This window comes from Leucoraja erinacea, chromosome 2 (genome assembly GCF_028641065.1).
Source record: "Leucoraja erinacea ecotype New England chromosome 2, Leri_hhj_1, whole genome shotgun sequence".
Classification (NCBI taxonomy): Eukaryota; Metazoa; Chordata; class Chondrichthyes; order Rajiformes; family Rajidae; genus Leucoraja; species Leucoraja erinaceus.
In genome coordinates this window covers 32,213,963-32,234,595 of record NC_073378.1, presented here as the reverse complement: position 1 = coordinate 32,234,595, position 20,633 = coordinate 32,213,963, and the positions used below count along the sequence as shown (strand labels likewise).

The 20,633-nt window shown below is 46.2% G+C and overlaps 1 protein-coding gene across 2 annotated transcripts; it reads left to right on the top strand.

The window, feature by feature from the left end:
• Positions 1 to 340: 340 nt before the first annotated feature.
• Positions 341 to 20,423, top strand: LOC129708618 (nuclear transport factor 2-like). 2 transcript variants are annotated; one of them, XM_055654486.1, is made up of 5 exons: positions 341 to 471; positions 4,198 to 4,325; positions 5,168 to 5,239; positions 17,632 to 17,730; positions 19,267 to 20,423. In XM_055654486.1, the coding sequence occupies exons 2-5, from the start codon at positions 4,227 to 4,229 to the stop codon at positions 19,378 to 19,380; spliced, it is 384 nt and encodes a 127-aa protein (XP_055510461.1). In that variant the 5' UTR covers positions 341 to 471; positions 4,198 to 4,226; the 3' UTR covers positions 19,381 to 20,423. The 2 variants fall into 2 exon arrangements, with proteins under 2 accessions (XP_055510461.1, XP_055510451.1); XM_055654476.1 differs by lacking the exon at positions 341 to 471 and adding an exon at positions 756 to 902.
• Positions 20,424 to 20,633: the final 210 nt, after the last annotated feature.

Here is a 20,633-nt window from a genome sequence, read left to right as displayed (position 1 = left end):
CCATCTCCCCCCTCTCTCTCACCCCCTACCCCTCTCTCCTCCTTTCCCTCCCAAATCTGTCCCGTTTTCCTCCTCCTCCCCTCCCTCCCCCCCTCTTCTCACCCCCCCCTCCCCCCACCTGTGTGTTTGGGGGGTGGTTAATGTGGGTTTGATGCTGCAGCCCCCCCCCCCCCCTCTGCAAACGCCGTTGGGGAAACAGACCCAACGGGTCTGCACTTGGTCTAGTATATAAATAAATATATAGATTGAGAGAGAATACTATATATCTGTATATAATGTCTGTCTATTCCAGATGCTCAGCATTCTGCACACTCCGTGTGTGATCCCAGGGATGAGGTTGCAGGAGCTGCAGGCGGGCGGGGGCGCGCTTCCCCGGGGATTTGTTTGTCGGGGGCGCGCTTCTCCCGGGGTGTGTGTGTGTCGGGGGCGCGCGTCAGTGGGGTGCGCGCCTCCTCCTGTGCGCGGCTCCGGGTGAGTGCGGGAGGGTCGGTGCAGCGCGGTGCGGTGCAGCGGCAGCGGGGGGTGGGCTGTGGGTGAGGGGTAGCGGCCAGCTATGGTCCCCTAACCCGCCCCTTCCCCACCCCGCACCGTGGGTGGGAGGCATCGGCCGCTGCCTGGGGAGTAGAGCAGCCCCCTCCCCCGCCCTTCTCCCTCCTGTCCCGGGTAATCAATCCCTCTCCTTATTCCCCTCTGGGGGCCTTGCCGACCCTACTCGTCCCCTTGCAGCGATCTTGCAAGTTTGCAAACGACCCCCTTTGCACCATCCCTGCTGCACTGAGCTGGGAGCAAAAGTTGGTTTGAAAGTGCTGCTGTAGTAACATTTTCCAGGATCATGTCTCCACGTGTTTGTGCAGCAGCTCCACCTCGTGCTCAGAACCACCTCATTTTTCGCTTGAGCAGTGGTATGAACATTGACTTCTCTAACTTCATGCATCCCTTGCTATCCCTCTCTCTCCATCCCTCCCCCCTTCCCAGTTCTTCGACCAGTCTGACTGTCTCCGATTACATTTTATCTCTGTTTGCTTTGTTGTTGTTACCTTCTCCCAGCTAGCAACCATCTACTCTACATTTTCCTTGAACTTCATCCCCTTTGTTTCGTTTCCACACCTTACACTTCCTTATCTCTGATCTCCCTCTCTTCTGACTTCAGTCCGAAGAAGGGTCTCGACCCAAAACGTCACCCATTCCTTCTATCCAGAGATGCTGTCTGTCCCGCTGGAGTTACTCCAGCATTTTAGAAACATAGAAAATGGGTGAAGGAGGAGGCCATTCGGCCCTTTGTGTCTATCTTCTGCACAAAATAACACGAATAACGTTTAGTGCAAGATAAAGTCAGTAAAGTGTCCCGGTTTGATTTTATATAACAGAGGCGCAAAATATATTGCCAGGTAAAAGTCTACTAAACTAATTCCGAGTGTTCTGTCTTCCAGACAGATACTGGTAGGTTCCCAGAGATAATCTTTACTGAGTAAAGTCCAACATGGGCAGGACCTACACAGTGAATCGTAGGACTCTGAGGAGTGTTGTAGAGCAGAGGGATCTAAGAGTGCAGGTACATAGTTCCTTGAAAGTGGTGTCACAGGGGTGGTCAAAAAGGCTTTTTGCATGGTATTTAGAATATTGCAAGACATTTAGAATATTGTGTTCATTTCTGGACACAGTGTTATAGGAACGATGTTGTCAAGCTGGAAAGGGTGCAGAGAAGATTTACGAGGATGTTGCCAGGACTTGAGGGCCTGATCTATAGGGAGAGGTTGAGCAGGTGAGGACTCCATTCCTTGGAAAGCAGGAGGATGATGGGATGATCTTTTCGAGTTGTTCAAAATCACATGAGGAATAGATTCCCCAGAGTAGGGGAATCGAGAACCAGAGGACATGGGTTTAATGCGAGGGGGTTTAAGGCAGATTAAATAGGAGCCTGAGGGGTAACCTTTTTACACAAAGGGTGGTGGATGTATGGAACGAGCTGCCGATGGAGGTAGTTGAGGCAGGTTCTATCACAACATATAAGAAACATTTAGACAGGTACATGGATAGGAAAAGTTTAGAGGGATATGGGCCAAATGGAGATAGGTGGGACTAGTGTAGATGGGACATGTTGGTTGGTGTGGGCCGAAGGGCCTGTTTCTACACCGTATGACTCAATGATTCCAATTCCTTTAGAAAATATCACTGTTATTCTTAATGGCAATATCCTAGTTTGCTTTCATACAACAGCTAACATGAAATAAATTGCTCGGTGAGGACTTCTAAACTCATTCTGGGAATGGCTAACTTCCAGTCAGATGACAGTAGCTTCCCAAAGACAATCTGTACTGAGTGGATGATGATCAATGTGATGTGAGATTTAGATTAGTTTAGATATACAGTGCGGAAACAGGCCCAGCGATCCCCGTACACTAACACTATCCTACATACGAGAGACAATTTATCATTTTTACCAAAGCCAATTAACTTATGCGTGTGGGAGGAAACCGGAGCATCCGGAGAAAACCCGTGCAGTTCACAGGGAAAACGTACAAACTGCGTACAGCCAAGCATCCGCAGTCAGCATTGAACCCGGCTCTCTGGCGCTGTGAGGCAACAACTCTACCGCTGCGCCACCGTGCCGCCCATGGCTGGCGGTGCCCATGGCACCCACGTCATGGTTAGATGTGGCCAGACGATCAGTATGCTCCTCCCGTCACCAATTGCTGGTTGCCACCGCTCTTTGATGGGGATGTGCAGGTGGTATGTCCCTCCAGGTGGATGGCTGCATGTGACATTTTAACGTGAGGAGGTTGGTCCACTTGGTCTTTGGCCAAGACAGACACAGGTCCAGTGGCATGGACTCCATGCTGGTAAGGAGTATCTCCCTGCTGCAGCCCCATCCACTGCACAACCACCATCCTCTGTCTGCTCATGTGAATAGGGTCTAGGAGCAGAATTAGGCCATTCGACCCATCTAGTCTACCCCGCTATTCAGTCGTGGCTGATCTATCTTTCTCTCTTAACTGGCAGAGCTACTTCCTTACAGCGCCAGAGACCCGGGTTTCATCCTGTCTACGGGTGTGGAGTCTGTAGGTCTCTCCGTGACCTGTGGGTTTTCTCCGAGATCTTCGGTTACCTCCCACACTCCAAAGACGTACAGGTAAATTGGCTTGGTGTAAATGTTAAAAAAATGTCCCTAGGGTGTGTAGGGTAGTGTTAATGTGCGGGGATCGCTGGTCGGTGCGGACTCGGTGGGCCGAAGGGCCTGTTTCCACGCTGTTTCTCTAAACTAAACTAAACCCCATTCTCCTGCCTTCTCCCCATAACCTCTGACACCTGTACGAATCAAGAATTTATCTATCTTTGCCTTAAATATATCCACTGACTTGGCTGCCACAGCCTTCTGTGGCAAAGAATTCCACAGATTCACCACCCTCTGACTAAAATTCCTCCACACCTCCTTCCCAAAAGAACGTCCTTTATCTCTGAGGCTATGGCCTCTCTCCAAGACACTCCCACTAGTGGAAACATCCTCTCCACATCCACTCTATCCAGGCCTTTCTCTATTTGGTAAGTTTCAATGAGGTCTCCCCTCATCCTTCTAAACTCCAGCGAGTAGAGGCCCAGCGCCGTCAAAGGCTCATCTTAGCTTAACTCACTCATTCCTGGGATCATTCTTGTAAACCTCCTCTGGACCCCTCCAACGCCAGCACATCCTTCCTCAGATATAGGGCCCAAAATTGCTCACAATATCCCAAATTGTTCCAGACTAATCAGCCCTCAGATTTGAGGACAAACGCAAGCTTCTCCTCCGCCACAAGGTGGCAACCATTGGAGAAGACTGCATGACAACAAGCTGCATAGCCCGAGACCACATGGCAGGAGTAGATCGGGTAAATGCACAGGGTCCCTTACCCAGAGTAGGGGGATCGAGAACCACAGGACATGAGGGGAGGGGAAGGGAGGAAGATTTATCAATTCCTGATTCGTACGGGTGTCAGAGGTTACGGGGAGAAGGCAGGAGAATGGGGTGCGGAGGGAGAGGTAGATCAGCCATGATTGAATGGCGGAGTAGACTTGATGGGCCGAATGGCCTCATTCTGCTCCTATCATTTATGATCTTATGAAAATTACACCTGTATAATTGATTGGAGCGAAGGAGAGGAAGCAGAAAAGTCCCGAATGAATTGTTGAAAACATAATTACACTTTAACACCTCTGTTACAGGACGGTTTCTTTCACTATTGGATAGCAAAATGGCTCAACAACCTTTGTGGGACCAGATCGGCAGAGGTTTTGTGCAGCACTATTATCAACAGTTTGATCGAGACCGAACTCAGCTCGGCACTCTATATGTAAGTCTGCACAGTTTTGCAGTTTTGGGCCCCATATCTGAGGAAGGATGTGCTGCCGCTGGAGAGGGTCCAGAGGAGGTTTCCGAGAATGATCCCAGGAATGAGTGGGTTAACATATGATGAACGTTTGAGGGCACTGGGCCTGTACTCACTGGAGTTTAGAAGGATGAGGGACCTCATTGAAACTTACCGAGTTGTAAAAGGCCTGGATAGAGTGGATGTGGAGAGGATGTTTCTACTAGTGGGAGAGTCTAGGACCAGAGGTCAAAGACTCAGAATTAAAGGACGTTCCGTTAGGAAGGGGATGAGGTGGAATTTCTTTGGTCAGAGGGTGGTGAATCTGGGGAATTCATTGCCGCAGAAGTCTGGAGGCCAAGTCAATGGATATTTTTACAGCAGAGATAGATTCTTGATTAGTACGGGTGTCTGTGGTTATGGGAAGGCAGGAGAATGGGGTGAAGAGGGAGAGATAGATCAGCCACGATTGAATGGGGGAGTAGACTTGATGAGCCGAATGGCCTAAATTCTGCTCCTATTAGGCTAGATGCAGGAAGAATGTTCCCGATGTTGGGGGAGTCCAGAACCAGGGGTCACAGTTTAAGAATAAGGGGTAAGACATTTAGGACTGAAATGAGGAAAAATGTCTTCACCCAGAGAGTTGTTAATCTGTGGAATTCTCTGCCACAGAAGGCAGTGGAGGCCATTTCACTGGATGTTTTCAAGAGAGGGTTAGATTGAAAGCGTAAGAGATGCTGTTACAACAAATCTGGTGTGCCTGGTGATTTTTCTGTCTGAAGACTTTAAACAACCGCTTAAATTTGTGATCATTTTTCCACTTCCAGAGCGACTGTTCGTGCTTAACGTGGGAAGGACAACCTTTCCAGGGAAAAGCTGCAATAATGGAGAAAATATCTGTGAGTAGAAGAAGGGTCTCGACCCAAAACGTCACCCATTCCTTCTCTCCAGAGACGCTGCCTGTCCCGCTGAGTTACTCCAGCATTTTGTGTCTATCTTCGGTTTAAACCAGCATCTGCAGTTCCTTTCTACACAGTATATGTCTATTAGAGGCTTTCTTGAACTACCCAACCCGAAACATCACCAATCCATGTTCTCCAGCGATGCTGCCTGACCCGCAGAGTTACACCAGCACTCTGGTTATACCCTCTGGTTGTATACTTGGGGGTAAAGTATTATTATTTACCCTATCTGTGCTCTACATTTTTTTTTAAACCTCACCCAAGAGACACAAACCCAGCCTATCCAGTCTTTCCTTGTAACTTGTAACTCCAACCAGACATTTTTCTGATGAAGATAGACACAAAATGAATGAAAGAATGAAAAAGTTTATTGGACAAGTATTCACATACAAGGAATTTGCCTTGGTGCTCTGCCCGCAAGTGACAGCATGACATACAGTGACAATTAGGAACGACACATAAAACATTAAACATTAATAATAAAACATTATCGATTAAACATGTGAATTAAATAAAATACCAGAGCAAAAGGAGGCTACAGAGCTACTACTCGCGGAAAAAAAGCTGTTTTTATATCTGGCTGTGGCAGCTTTGACATTCCGGAGTTGCCTTCCAGGGGGAAGTGATTCAAAGGTTTTGTGGCCAGGGTGAGAGGGGTCAGAGATGATCTTTCCCGCTCGCTTCCTGGCCCTTGCAGTGTGCAGTTCATCAATGGAGGGAAGGTTGCAGCCAACAACCTTCTCAGCTGATCGGACGATTCATTGCAGCCTCCGGATGTTGTGCTTGGTGGCTGAGCCAAACCAGACCATGATGGAGAAGGTGAGGACAGACTCTACGATGGCGGTATAGAATTGGTCCATCATTGCCTGTGGCAGATTGTGCTTCCTCAGGTGAAAATCTACAAAGATTCATCTGGAAATTGTGCAGGAAGGAACTGCAGATGCTGGTTTAAACTGAAGATAAGCACAAAATGCTGGAGTAACTCAGCGAAGGAATTCCTTCCCTCCAGAGATGCCGCCTGTTCCGCCGAGTAACTCCTGCATTTTGTGCCTATCTTCAGTTTAAACCAGCATCTGCAGTTCCTTCCTACACAATTTTCGGATGAATCTCTGCAGCCCCTCCAGTACAATCAAATATTTTCCAGAATGTAGTGATCGGAACTACCCACAGAACAGCAGCAATGACCTTGTCTCTCCGCTGACTGGATAGCAAGCAACAAAAGCTTTTCACCGTACCTCGCTACACGTGACAATAAACTAAACTAAATAGTGTTTAGTTTCAGTTTAGTTTATTCACAAGTGTGCGGATGTACAGTGAAAAGCTTTTGTCGCGTGCTAACCTGTCAGCGGAAAGACAACATTTACAATCAATTACAATTGAGCCTATGATGTACAAATGATGAAAGAATGGATCAACTAGGCTTGTATTCACTGGAATTTAGAATGATAAGATGGGATATTATAGAAACATATCAAATTCTTAATGGATTGAACAGACTCCATGCAGGAAATTCTTTCCCGTTGTTGGGGGAGTCCAGAACCAGTTTAAAAATAAGAGGCAAGCCATTTAGGACTGAGATGAGGGAAAACATTTTCACCCAGAAAGTTGTGAATCTAGAATTCTCTGCCACAGAAGGCAGTGGAGGCCAATTCACTGGATAATTTCAAGAGAGAGTTAGATTTAGCTCTTAGGGCTAACGGAACCAAGGGATATGGGGAAAAAGCAGGAACGGGGTACTGATTCAGGATGATCAGCCATGATCATATTGAATGGCGGTGCTGGGTCGAAGGGGCCAAATGGCCTACTTCTGCGCCTATTTTCTATGTTTCTATGATTCGTCCACTGTGTATAGATACACTTCATGATAAAGGGAATAACTTTGAGTGCAAACATATAGTTGTACCAGTTACACCCTGTTCTTGTAATCTTGCTGTATTGAAGGTTAGTGTCCTGTACATCTTAATAGTACTAGCTACTTGCCACTGCCACTGCCTTAAGAGATGCTTGGACATGTATCGTCCTTTGTGTTTCAGCTAGCCTAATGAATCCTCTGAAATATGAATCACACACTTTCTTTCAGAATTAAATTCTATCTGCGTTGCTGTGGCTATTTTTTCAACAGTGGCACATTGGCACAGCGGTAGCGTTGCTGACTTTTATGACATTAGTTGCTTATGCTGCTCATTTATTAGCAGTTATACCTGTGTATAAATTTCAGGCAACGAAGATACTGCTTCCTTCCATTCTAAGAAGTCATATTTCACACAGCGGAGCAGCGGTAGAGTTGCTGCCTCACAGCGCCAGAGACCCCGCTTCGATCCTGACTTCGGATGCTGTCTGTGCAGTTTGTACGTTCTCCCTGTGATCACACGGGTTTTCTCCGGGTGCTCCGGTTTCCTACCACATTCCAAAGACGTACAGGTTTGTAGGTTAATTGGCTTCTGTAAATTGTCCCTAGTGTGTAGGATAGTGTTAATGTAAGGGGTGATTGCTGGTCGGCATGGACTTGATGGGGCGAAGGGCCTGTTTCCACACTGTATCTCTAAAGTCTAAACTCATCAATATGAATCAGTGGCTGAAGCCACAGTATGAACAGCATTTCTCATTTTTATGTCATCTGGGAACATTGTAATCATAGTACTTAAATTCATATGCAGACCTTTAATAGAGATAACAGCGAGGGTTCTCACACTGATCCCTATAATACCCCCAATAGTACAACTCTCCAAAGCCAACAATGAGCCATTATGGGCTCCACCTATCATAGAAACATAGAAATTAGGTGCAGGAGTAGGCCATTCGGCCCTTCGAGCCAGCACCGCCATTCAATATGATCATGGCTGATCATCCAACTCAGTATCCCGTACCTGCCTTCTCTCCATACCCCCTGATCCCCTTAGCCACAAGGGCCACATCTAACTCCCTCTTAAATTAAATAAATGGCGTATCCTTGATCATCTGTTGCTGGCCCTGATTTGTTCTGGCCTTTTCCTACCTTTCTTCCCCTCTCCCCCTCTGCTTTCAGTCTGAAGAAGGGTTCCAAGTTCACAAGTTATAGGAGTAGAATTAGGCCATTCAGCCCATTGAGTCATTCAATCATGACTGATCAAGTCCGACCAGAAACGTCACCCATTCCTTCTTTCCAGAGATGCTGCCTGAACCTCTGTGTCTCTCTTCGGTGTAAAGCAGCATCAACAGATCCTTTCTGCACATTTCATAAACTCCTGTAACTTCTTTTGCACGTTGATGAAAGTTCAGCTTAAATTCTTTATCAACTATGTCTAATAATGCAGACAAAATATGTACGAAGGAACTGCTGGTTAAAATCGAAGATGGACACAAAATGCTGGAGTAACTCAGCGGGACAGGCCATTCCTTCTCTGCAAAGATGATGCCTGTCCCGCTGAGTTTACTCCAGCATTTTGTGTCTATCTTCTAATAATGCAGAGATTGTGGGCGTCACGGTGGCGCAGCTGTAGAGTTGCTGACTTAAAACCCTTGCAGCGCCAGAGACCCGGGTTCGATCCCGACTCCGGGTGTTGTCTGTACGTAGTTCGTACCTTCTCCCCGTGACCGTGTGGGCTTTCTCCGAGATCTTCAGTTTCCTCCCACACTCCAAAGACACACAGGTTTGTAGGTTAATTGGCTTGGTATAAATGTACATTGTCCCTAGTGTGTGTAGGATAGTGCTAGTATACGTGGACCACTGGTCGGCGAGAACCCGCTGGGCCGAAGGGCCTGTTTCCGCGCTGTATCTCTAAACTAAGATCAGAACAAGAGGCTGCGCTCCAGAAACAGTTCCTTCCTACTCGGTACACGATGAGGTTGAACCCCGATTTTTTTTTTCTCCGGTAACTCAAGGTTCGCTTGCCCCACCCTCTATAATCCGGACAAAATTCCGAGAGCTCAGATGAAATTCCCTGAGCAGCCGGCCACAGATGACGTTGTAAACAGAAAGTGAATGGGATGACCTGCCAAATCATTCCCTGCTCCCACCATCTCCCTGGCCGTTTCGACATTTGCCACTTAATTTATTTTGGTATTCCCTATTGATAATTAGTTTGGTCATTGATACCTAATATGATACGATAGAACTTTATAGACACCAGACAATATGTGCATGAGTAGGCCATTCGGCCCCTTGAGACAGCACCACCATTCACCGTGATCATGGCTGATCTTCTACAATCAGTTCCTGCCTTCTCCCCATATCCCTTGACTCTATATCTTTAAGAGCTCTATCTAAAGGACCTGTCCCACTTGGCGATTTTTTTTTCGGCGACAGCCGGCGTCATATCAATGTCGCCAAAAGATTTTGAACATTTCTTGGGATGTCAGGATTTGGGATGTCAGGACATTCATATGAAGAAAGACTGGATAGATTCGGCTTGTACACGCCGGAATTTAGAAGATTGAGGGGGGATCTTATAGAAACTTACAAAATACTTAAGGGGTTGGACAGGCTAGATGCAGGAAGATTGTTCTCGATGTCGAGGAAGTCCAGAACAAGGGGTCACAGTTTAAGGATAAGGGGGAAGTCTTTTAGGACCGAGATGAGAAAAACATTTTTCACACGGAGAGTGGTGAATCTCTGGAATTCTCTGCCACAGAAGGTAGTTGAGGCCAGTTCATTGGCTATATTTAAGAGGGAGTTAGATGTGGAGTTCGATGTGGCCCTTGTGGCTAAAGGGATGGAGAGAAGGCAGGTACGGGATACTGAGTTGGATGATCAACCATGATCATATTGAATGGCGGTGCAGGCTCGAAGGGCCGAATGGCTTCCTCCTGCACCTATTTTCTATGTTTCAAAACCCAGCAGCAACAAACAAAATTTGCGACACTTGAAAAAACACCGCGCGTCATCACGCCGCGTCACCGCAAATTTTCCGGTGACCTGATACGTCAGTCAATGATGCAGGCAGTCACCGAAAAGATCGCCAAGAGGGACAGGCCCTTAACTCTCTCTTGAAAGCACCAGAGAATCGGCTTTCACTGCCTTCTGAGGCAGACAATGCCACAGATTCACAACTCTGGGTGAAAATGTTCTTCCTCATCTCCGTTCCAAATGGCCTACGCCTTATTCTGAAATTCTTATTTATCCCAGGAGGGAAATTGATCTGCCAGCAGTCATGAAAACATAAAGTGTGTGAAATATGATTTTTTTTTTTTTAATTTTTTTTTTATTAGAAGTGCAGTAAATTACAATAATACACATCAGATATATCTTAATACATTTGTTGTACCACTTCGTTTTTCGAGCTTTAGAAAAGATAGAAATAAAAGAAGTAAGGAAAGTGAGCAAGAATCATGAAGGTGCAGGAAAGTGTTGGGAAAAGAAAGCCCCTTAGGGAAGAAGTTAGAGAAGGAAGTAAAGAAAGGAAATTAGACCCTAGAAAGAAAAGAAAAAAAAGGAAAAACAATCGCTCTATTGTAACACAAAACTCCGCAAAAAAGGATATACCAACCGTGTTTTTTTTTTAATTTAAATTTATTTTATACCCCCCGTTACCAGATCCTGGTACCATTTATATTTTAAATTACTATTGTACCTTATACTTGTAATAGTTCCATAAATGCAGACCACATCTTTTGGAAGTGGTCTGCTTTGCCTGCTAGGAGGAGTCTCATCTCTTCCAAGTGTAGTGTTTGAAATATGAAATTAAAGTGACGAGTGGAAGGCTTGGGGATGTGCAAAGATTGGGGGAGGGGAGTCAGTCTACCCCATGACAGAAGGGCGAGGAGTTGTACAGTTTGATAGCCACAGGGAAGAAGGATCTCCTGTGGCGTTTTGTCCTGCATCTTGGTGGAACCAGCTTGTTGCTGAAGTTGCTCCTCAGGTTGACCAGTGTGTCATGGAGGGGGTGAGCTGTATTGTCCAAGATGCTCTGCAATTTGAGGAGCATCCTCCCCTCCAAGACCATCTCCCATGAATCCAACTCCACCCCCAGGACAGAACCGGCCTTCCTGATGAGATTGTTAATCGATTGACATCCGAGGCCTTCACCCTGCTGCCCCAGCACACAGCAGCGAAGAAGATGGCACTGGCTACCACTGATAGGTAGAATATAATTAGATTAGAGTCATAGGGTCATAGTGACTATGCAGTGTGGAAACAGGCCCTTCAGTCCAACGACCACACTGACCAACAATGTCCCAACTACACTAGTCCCACTTGCCTGCGCTTGGTCCATATCCCACCAAACCTGTCCTGTCCATGTACCTATCTGACTGTTTGTTAAATGATGGGATAGTCCCAGCCTCAACTACCTCCTCTGGCAGCTTGTTCCATACACCCACCACCCTTTGTGTGAAAAAGTTAACCCTCGGATTTCTATTAAATCATTTCCCCTTCACCTTGAGCCGATGTCCTCTTGTCCTTGAGACTCTGCATCCACTCTAATCTATTCCTCTCATGATTTTGTAACACCTCTCTAAGATTACCCCTCATTCTCCTGCGCTCCATGGAATAGAGACCCAGCCGCTAGTCCTGGCAACATCCTCGTAAATCTTTTCTGAACCCTTTCAAGCATGACAATATCTTTCCTATAACATGGTGCCCTGAACTGAAAACAATATTCTAAATGCGGTCTCACCAACGTCTTATACAACTGCAACATGACCTCCCAACTTCTATACTCAATACTTAGCAATGTTACAAAATTTTGAGATTTAAAAAATCAAGTCTGTAATTTTATCCCATCAGATAAAGCATAAAAATAAGTTTAATTTGACACCTAATTCACTTTCATATCTCAAGTATTTAAAAAGTTATGGCCATTTTCATACTCGGAAATTAGCATCTTGTTCCCTATTGATTTTCTATGGACATAACAAAAAAGCTGTGATCATGGACAGTCAAAAGGCCATAACCTTCTTAAAAATTAAGAGAACTGAATGAAATTTTCAGTTATCGTAGATTGAACCATTCTGAAACAAACATAAAATAATCTAACTTGGATGACCTGAAATTAAAGCATATAATTAGTTAGTTACCCAAGTGTAGCAAATTTCAAACTTCAATTACTAGATCTAAACATCTATCCATTTCTTAATAAATGATTAACATTTTTAAATAGCCCAAGTGTCCAAATAATATTCATAAATAATTCACAATAAAACATGATTTTTAAATCTCATTTACATCAATTTATAGGCCAAATGGAAGGAATTTAGTGTTCAATTGCTGTAAATTAAAGTCAATTTTAAATCGGCTTTCTAGTGGGTTCCTGTGAACGCGCTGGTTTAGAACGTTCACATTGCGCTGGATTTGTGCCCTCAAATGCCCAGAAAAATACTGCGGGATATAAAAAGCCCAAAATGAGCTACTCGCTATAGAAAACTTTATACACAGGGTTCTTAACAAGCCCCTTTTAATGTAAAAATAAGGTACATACCTTTAATTGTTTGCTTTATAAAACCCTGGGGCTGCGAGAGGTTGCGGGTTGAGAGAGTGAATTTTAAACTACTATAACTATTATACAAGGCCATAAAAACTAATAATACCTTTTGCGACGGGGTCTTTCAGTGATTTTTCGTTAATGATTTACTAGGCTGAACATTTTCGATTGCAACAGCCTAGTAAAAATCGCGTTTTAAACCCGCCCCCTCTAAACAGCGCCAAAATCACACACACGGCCTGGGGGCAGATTCTCAGACACGATTCAGGTAGGTTTTGTAACATACCTACAATACTCAGATTGATGAAGGCCATACGGCCAACAGCCTTTTTGACCACCTTATCTACCTGTGACTCAACCTTCAAGGAACCATGCGCCTGTACTCCTAGATCCCTATGCTCTGCAACACTACCCAGAGGTCTACCATTTACTGTGTAGGTCCTGCCCTTGTTCGACGTCCCAAAATGAAACACCTCACACTTCTCTGTATTAAATTCCATCAACCATTCCTCCACCCACCTGTCCAATCGATCCAGATCCTGTTGCAATCTTTCACAACCATCTTCACTATCTGCAAAACCACTAACTTTTGTATCATCAGCAAACTGGCTAATCTTGCCCTGTATGTTCTCATCCAAATCATTGATGTAGATGACAAACAGTTACGGGCCCAGCACCGAACCCTGAGGCACACCACTAGTCACAGGCCTCCAGTCTGAGAAGCAACCTTCCATCATCACCCTCTGCTTCCTTCCATGGAGCCAATTTGCTTTCCATTCAGCTATCCCTTCTTGAATCCCATGTGATCTAACCTTCCAGAGTAGCCTACCTTGCCGAATGCATTACTGAAGTCCATGTACAATACATCTACAGTTTTTACATTGACCTTTTTGGTCACATCTTCAGAAAAATCAATCAGATTTGTGAGACACGATCTCCCACGTACAAGACCAAGCTGACTATCCCTAATCAGCCCTTGCCCATCCAAGTGCCTGTATATCGTATCCCTCAGAATAATCTCTGGTAACTTTCTAACTACAGATGTTCTGCTCACCGGCCTATAGTTCCCAGCATTTTCCCCGCTGCCCTTCTTGAAAAGAGGCACAACATTTGCCACCCTCCAGTCTTTCGGCACCTCTCCTGTATCTAAGTACGGCGTGTAAATTTCAACCAGGGCCCCCGCAATTTACTCTCCAGTTTCCCGCAATGTCCTCGGATATATCTGATCAGGCCCTGTAGATTTGTCTACCTTCAAACACGACAGTACCTTCAGTACTTCTTCGACAGTAACCCTGACTGCTCTCAAGACACTTCCAGTGACTGCTTCAATTTCCTCCGTCCTACTGTCTTTCTCCTCGGTAAATACAGAGGAGAAATACTCATTGAGGACCTTGCCCATCTGTGGATCCACACAGAGGTCGACAGATAGGCCGACAGATAGCACAATGGGCTAAGAGTTCGGCTGGCGACCGGAGGGTAGCCGGTTCAAATCCCGCTTGGAGTGCATACTGTCGTTGTGTCCTTGGGCAAGACACTTCACCCACCTTTGCCTGTAATGGAATGTTACGGCGGCAGGCGCGGGCACACCGCGACGCCCTGTGTCTCCCTTTCAAGGGAGATGCTAAAAAAATGCATTTCGTTGTCTCGGTACTGTACACTGACAATGACAATAAATTGAATCATTTCATTTCATTTCAGGTGACCGCTTTGATTCCTGAGAGGTCCCACTCTCTCTCTTTTCCCCTTATGTATTTATAAAATCTTTTGGGATTGTCCTTAATGCTAACCGCCAGAGCTATCTCCTGGCCCCTTTTAGCCCTTCTGATTTCCTTTTTCACGTTAATCCTTAGTTTCCGAAACTCCTCCAGGGATGCACTTGATCCCAGCTGCCTATACCTGTCCCATGCATCCTTCTTGTTTTTGACTATAATGTCCCAATTTCGCTTGTCAGCCAAGCTTCCTTACGTTTGCCTGCTTTGCCCTTCACTCTAACGGGGATGTACATATCCTGAGCTTTCGTCAGCACACTTTTAAAAACATCCCACATGGTCGATGTTCCTTTCCCCTCAAATAACCTGCTCCAGTCAACTTGAGTGAGACCTTCTCTCATACCCTCAAAGTTGGCCTTACCCCAGTTGAGCATTTTAACACGTGGACCCTCTCCGTCCCTATCCATAACTATCTTAAACCTAATCGAACTGTGGTCACTGGTCCCACAAGGCTCCTCCACACACACTTCATTAACTTGCCCTTCCCAATTTCCCAATACTAGATCCAGCGTTGCCCTCTCATGTGTGGGAGCCTCCACATACTGCTTAAGAAAACTCTCCTGAACGCTTTTGAGGAATTGCACCCCATCTGAACCCTTCACACTATGATTTTCCCAGTCTATATTGGGAAAGTTAAAATCCCCGACTACAACAACCTTATTTGACCTGCAGCTGTCTGCAATCTCCCGGCACATTTGTTCTTCTAATTCCCGTTGACTATTCGGGGGTCTGTAGTACACCCCCAACAAGGTGATCATCCCTGTCTTGTTCCTCAGCTCCACCCATATAGCCTCACTAGACAAACCGTCCGTAATGTCACCTCTGAACACAGCCGTGACATCCTCCTTAACCAACAATGCAACCCCCTCCTCTTTTTCCCTCACCCTTGTCTCTCCTGAAGCTCCTGTACCCCGGAATATTGAGCTGCCAGTCCTGCCCTTCCCTTAACCAGGTTTCAGTCATGGCTACAACATCCCAGTCGCTCGTACCTATCCATGCCCTAAGCTCATCTGCCTTACCCGTCAGGCCCCATGCATTTAAAATAGGTGCAGTTTAAACCAACCCTCCTTCCTCACTCTCCACCTTTCACCTGCCTATTCTGTCCCCTAACCTTTCCCACACCACCCTCCATACCAACTTCCAGCCTCTCACGTGCCTCTGTCCTGCACGAGATCCCACCCCCCTGCCAATCTAGTTTAAACCCTCCCGTGTAGCATTAGCAAACCTTCCTGCTAGGATGTTGGTCCCCCTCCAGTTTAGGTCTTTTTTATACAGGTCACTCCCGCCCCAGAAGAGATCCCAATGATCCAGAAATGTAAATCCCTGTCTCCTGCACCAACTCCTCAGCCACACATTCATTTTCCCTATCTTCCTGTTCTTACATGGACGTTACTGGAAGCAATCCTGTAATCGCTATTGCGGTGCCTTCAGCCCACGTTGGTTTTGCATACAGCCCGTCACCGCTGGCGACCCGCCAGCAGCCTCACGAGAAGGCCCAGCCACAAGAGCTCAATAACAACTCCAAGGTCAGACACACTGATCGGCCTTATCTGCACACGGGCTGCTGAGAATGTACGTAAAATAGGCCTCTGGAATAAACATGACACAAGGTGGCTGGCTCAGCTAAGTGTCATTTGTTCTTTGTTTTCTGCCATGGGATTCAGTCGATCCTACAACTGGTTACGTGTAGCATCGGGGTCCCCTGTTGCAGGATCCCACGACAGAAAGCAAAGAACAAACGACACTTAGCTGAGCCAGACACCACATGTCACGTTTATTCCAGAAGCCTCTTTTACCTACATTCTCAGTTTTACCTACATTCTACCCTGCAGGCCCTGCTTTTCATCCTTCTACCCAATTCCATAAACTCGAGTCATGGAACTTCCTTCTTCTTCCTACCTATACCGTTCGTGCCAACATGCACGACAACCTCCCGGCTGCTCCCCCTCAATCTCGAGGATGCCGTGCAGCCGCTCCGAGACGTCCTGGACCCCGGCACCAGGGAGGCATCACCCCATCCTGGAGTCTCGCCTGCTGCCGTAGAATCTCCCGTCCGCACCTCTGACGATGGAGACTCCCACCACTATAGCTCTGCCTGACGTCACTCTTCCCCATTGAGCCTCGGCACCAGGGTTGGAGTCACAGCCACTCAATCCTGTCGTGTCGTCCGCTCCGACAGTTCCCAAGTGGGCACACCTGTTTTCAATAGGTACAGACACCGGGGCCTCCTGCACTCCATGTTTACTTCTGCTCCTTATTGTCACCCACCCTTGACCTTCTTGTATCCTCGGTGTGACAACCTCACTGTAGGTCTTGCCCAAGAAACTCGTTTTCCAGGAATGTCCTGAGGTCATCCAGCCGCTGCTCCAGTTGATGCTGTGAAAAAAAACAATGAATGTTTTAAAGTTGGATGGAGTGGATGTGGAGGGGATGTTTCCACTAGTGGGAGAGTTTGGGACTCGAGGGAGGTCACAGCCTCAGAATAGAAGGATGTTCTTGCAGGACGAAGTTGAGGAGAAATTTCTTTAGTCAGAGGGTGGTGAATCTTTGGAATCCTCTGCCACAGAAGGCTGTGAAGGCCGTCAGTGGATATATTTAAGGCAGAGATAGATAGATTCTTGATTAGTACGGGTGTCGAGGGTTATGGGGTGAAGGCAGGAGAATGGGGTTAGGAGGGAGAGATAGATCAGCCATGGTTGAATGGTGGAGTAGACTAGATGGGCCGAATGGCCTAATTCTACTCCTATCACATCACTTTAACAGCCATCAGGCTATTGAACACAACAACGAATAAGCTCAGAGCTCTGAACTGCAAAAGACTATTATTATTGCACTATATTTATTATTTATTAAACTTTTTCTTGTTTTTCTCTTCCCCCGTTATATACAATGTTTACATATTTACACATTCTGTTGTGCTGCAGCAAGTAAGAATTTCATTGTCCCGTCTGGGACATATGACAATAAAACACTCTTGACTCTTGATCTTATGAAAGTCAAGACCCTTTTTCAGACCTGAAACGTCACCCATTCCTTTTCTCCAGTGATGCTGTCTGGCCCGCTGAGTTACTCCAGCTTTTTGTGTCCATCTTCGGTTTAAACCAGCAGCTGCAGTTCCTTCCTCCGCAGTGAATATTTTTTACCGATTTTGTTCAACCTGCAGGGTCTACCGTTCCAGAAAATTCAGCACAACATTACAGCCGAGGATCATCAACCAGCGCCGGACAACTGTGTTCTTTGCATGGTGGTAGGACAGCTGAAGGTGAGCAAGGAACTCACTTCAGAGATCGCAATTCCTCTGGTTATTCCTTTACCTTGGTTCGGCTTGGGTTTGTCCGAAGCGTGACCTTAATTTTGTTCTTAGTTTAGATTAGCGGCAGAGCGTGGAAACAGACCTTTCAACAATAGACAATAGGTGCAGGAGTAGGCTATTCGGCCCTTCGAGACAGCACCGCCATTCAATGTGATCATGGCTGATCGTCCACAATCAGTACCCCGTTCCTGCCTTCTCCCCATATCCCCTGACTCCGCTATCTTTAAGAGCCCTATCTAGCTTTCTCTTGAAAGTATCCAGAGAACCGGCCTCCACCGCCCTCTGAGGCAGAGAATTCCACAGATTCACCACTATCTGTGTGACCCACTGAGTCTATAAGATCAGTAAGTTCATCAGATCTTGAACTGCATGGGGGATTTTTCCGGGTGCTCCGAATTTCTCCCACACCAAAGACGTACTGGTTTGTAGGCTAATTGGCTTGGTAAAATTGTAAATTTACCCTAGCGTGTGTCGGATAGTGTTAGTGCGCAGGGATTGCTGGTCGGAGTGGACTCGGTGGGCTCGAAGGTCCTGTTTCCGCGCTGTATTTCTAAACTAAACTAAACTGAAGGAGATGAGGAGGAATTTCTTTATTCAGAGGGTGGTGAATCTGTGGAATCCATTGCCACAGAAGTGCTGCGGGGGCCAAGCCAGTGGATATTTTTAAGGCAGAGATAGACAGATTTTTGATTAGTGCGGGTGTCAGTGGTTATGGGGAGAAGGCAGGAGAATGGGGTTAGGAGGGAGAGATAGATCAGCCACGATTGAATGGCGGAGTAGACTTGATGGGCCGAATGGCCTAATTCTGCTCCTGGAACTTAGTTCTTGGGTCCCTGTAATCTACCATTCCTAAGCTCTTGCACTTAAGTGTGATTTTTACTGAACTATATGCAAAAATAATTTCACTGTGACAAAGGCCATATGTAATGGATAGGAGAGGTGTGGTGGGATACGGGCCTTCTTCTTGTGTTTGAAGCAGCAGAGGTTATGTAACGCCCCCCCCTCCCCAGGCGCTGTAGCCAGATCAATGTGCTGTTGTCGAGGGCCGTGAGGTCTACCCCTCCACCAGGGGGGGGCGGAGGACAGCACAGTCGAAAATGACGCGCTGCGCTGTTCGCTGGTCTGCTCCACACATGCAGGCTGCTGATGAACGCAGCCCCCAGCGATGCATGTTGGCGTTGAACCGGCCGACCCCTGTATGGAGCCGGTTCAGGGCCACCCACTTTTTGCGGGGCAGGTATGAGCCGGGTGGGGCTGTGGTGTTCGGTGCAACAGTGCATTGCGGAGGTCGCGAATGCTCTCAATTCTCCTAGTGTGTTGAATATGGGCCAACGCAGGCAGGTGGGACTAGTATGGTTGCGGCATGTTGGTCGGTGTGGGCAAGTTGGGCCGAAGGGCCTGTTTCCACACCCTATTACCTTATAAAGTTACATTTTATATTTATCTATTTTTAAGAATTGTTTAAAATATCAATTTCTTCCGTAGGTGGACGATGACCCAGTGATTGGCTTTCATCAATTATTTCTTCTGAAAAATGATAACGACAAGTGGATCTGCACAAATGATATGTTTAGATTGGCTCTACATAACTTCTGTTAGGTTGATTTTATTTTTAAAAACATTTTGGTTGACTTTAACTTGGTTTCAACTGACGTTGTAGTGGAACGATGTATTGACAATTACATTACTGTAGTAGGGGACCAATGTCATTAAGTAAATCCGTTTAATACAGTGTTCGGCTCTGAACTTTTTCCAATCTCATTGAGTCATAGAGTGATACAGTGTTTAAACAGGCCTGTTGGCTCAACTAACCCACTCCGCCCAACATGTCCCATCTACGCTAGTCCCACCTACACGCATTTTTGTCCATATCCCTCCAAACCTGCCTTATCCATGTGCTTGTCTAACTGTTTCTGAAACGTTGGCATAGTCCCAGCCTCAACTACCTCCTCCGGCAGTTCGTTCCATACACCCACCACCCTTTGTGTGAAAAAGTTACCCCTCAGATTCCTATTAAATCGTTTCCCCTTCACTTTAAACATGTGTCCTCGAGTCCTCGAGTCACTTACTCTGGGCAATAGACTCTGTGCATCTATTCCACTCATGATCTTATACATCTCTATAAGATCACCCCTCATCCTCCTGCGCTCCAAGGAATAGAGTCCCAGCCTACTCAACCTCTCCCTGTAGCTCAGTCCTGGCAGCATCCTCGTAAATCTTCTCTGTACCCTTTCCAGCTTGACATCTTTGCCGTAACACGGTGCCCAGAACTGAATACGATACTCTAAATGCGGCCTCATCAACGTCTTATCCAACTGCAACATGACCTCCCAACTTCTACACTCAGCAGTCTGTTCAGCAATCCAAGAAACTGAGGCATTGTCAGCACTTCACCAGCGGGTTAGAATGCCATCCTTTTGTACGTTTTTTTGTAAAAAATATATACTTTTCAGCATCAGTTGAAAACTTGACAAGACCTTTTAGTCATGAAGGACATTTACGGAAAGTCGCTGATCAATTCACGAACTTCGTCAATTTGACGAGTTCCTTGAACCTGTTTTCCATGTTTGGGATTATAAAATGTTCTGAGATGTTAGTGTTTTCATAATGTAATTTGGAATAAAAGTAACATTAGTAAATGCATCTACTGAGATCTATAAATATTTATACAGGATATTCAACTGGAGTTTACCAATCCATATTTGCAAAGACTGCAGATGGACACAAAATGCTGGAGTAACTCAGCGAGACAGGCAGCATCTCTGGATAGAAGGAATGGGTGACGTTTAGGATCGAGACCCTTCTTCAGACTGAGTCGGGGGAGGGGGAGATACAGAGATAAGGAAGTGAGG

What these genes read in the sequence shown, in the direction of transcription:
- LOC129708618 (XM_055654476.1), top strand. Translation starts at nt 833, where the DNA reads ATGTCTCCACGTGTTTGTGCAGCAGCTCCACCTCGTGCTCAGAACCAC. An exon ending in CATTTTTCGCTTGAGCAGTG is followed by an intron (nt 903 to 4,197) that starts GTATGAACATTG and finishes CCTCTGTTACAG; the next exon opens with GACGGTTTCTTTCACTATTG. An exon ending in TGGTGGTAGGACAGCTGAAG is followed by an intron (nt 17,731 to 19,266) that starts GTGAGCAAGGAA and finishes TTTCTTCCGTAG; the next exon opens with GTGGACGATGACCCAGTGAT.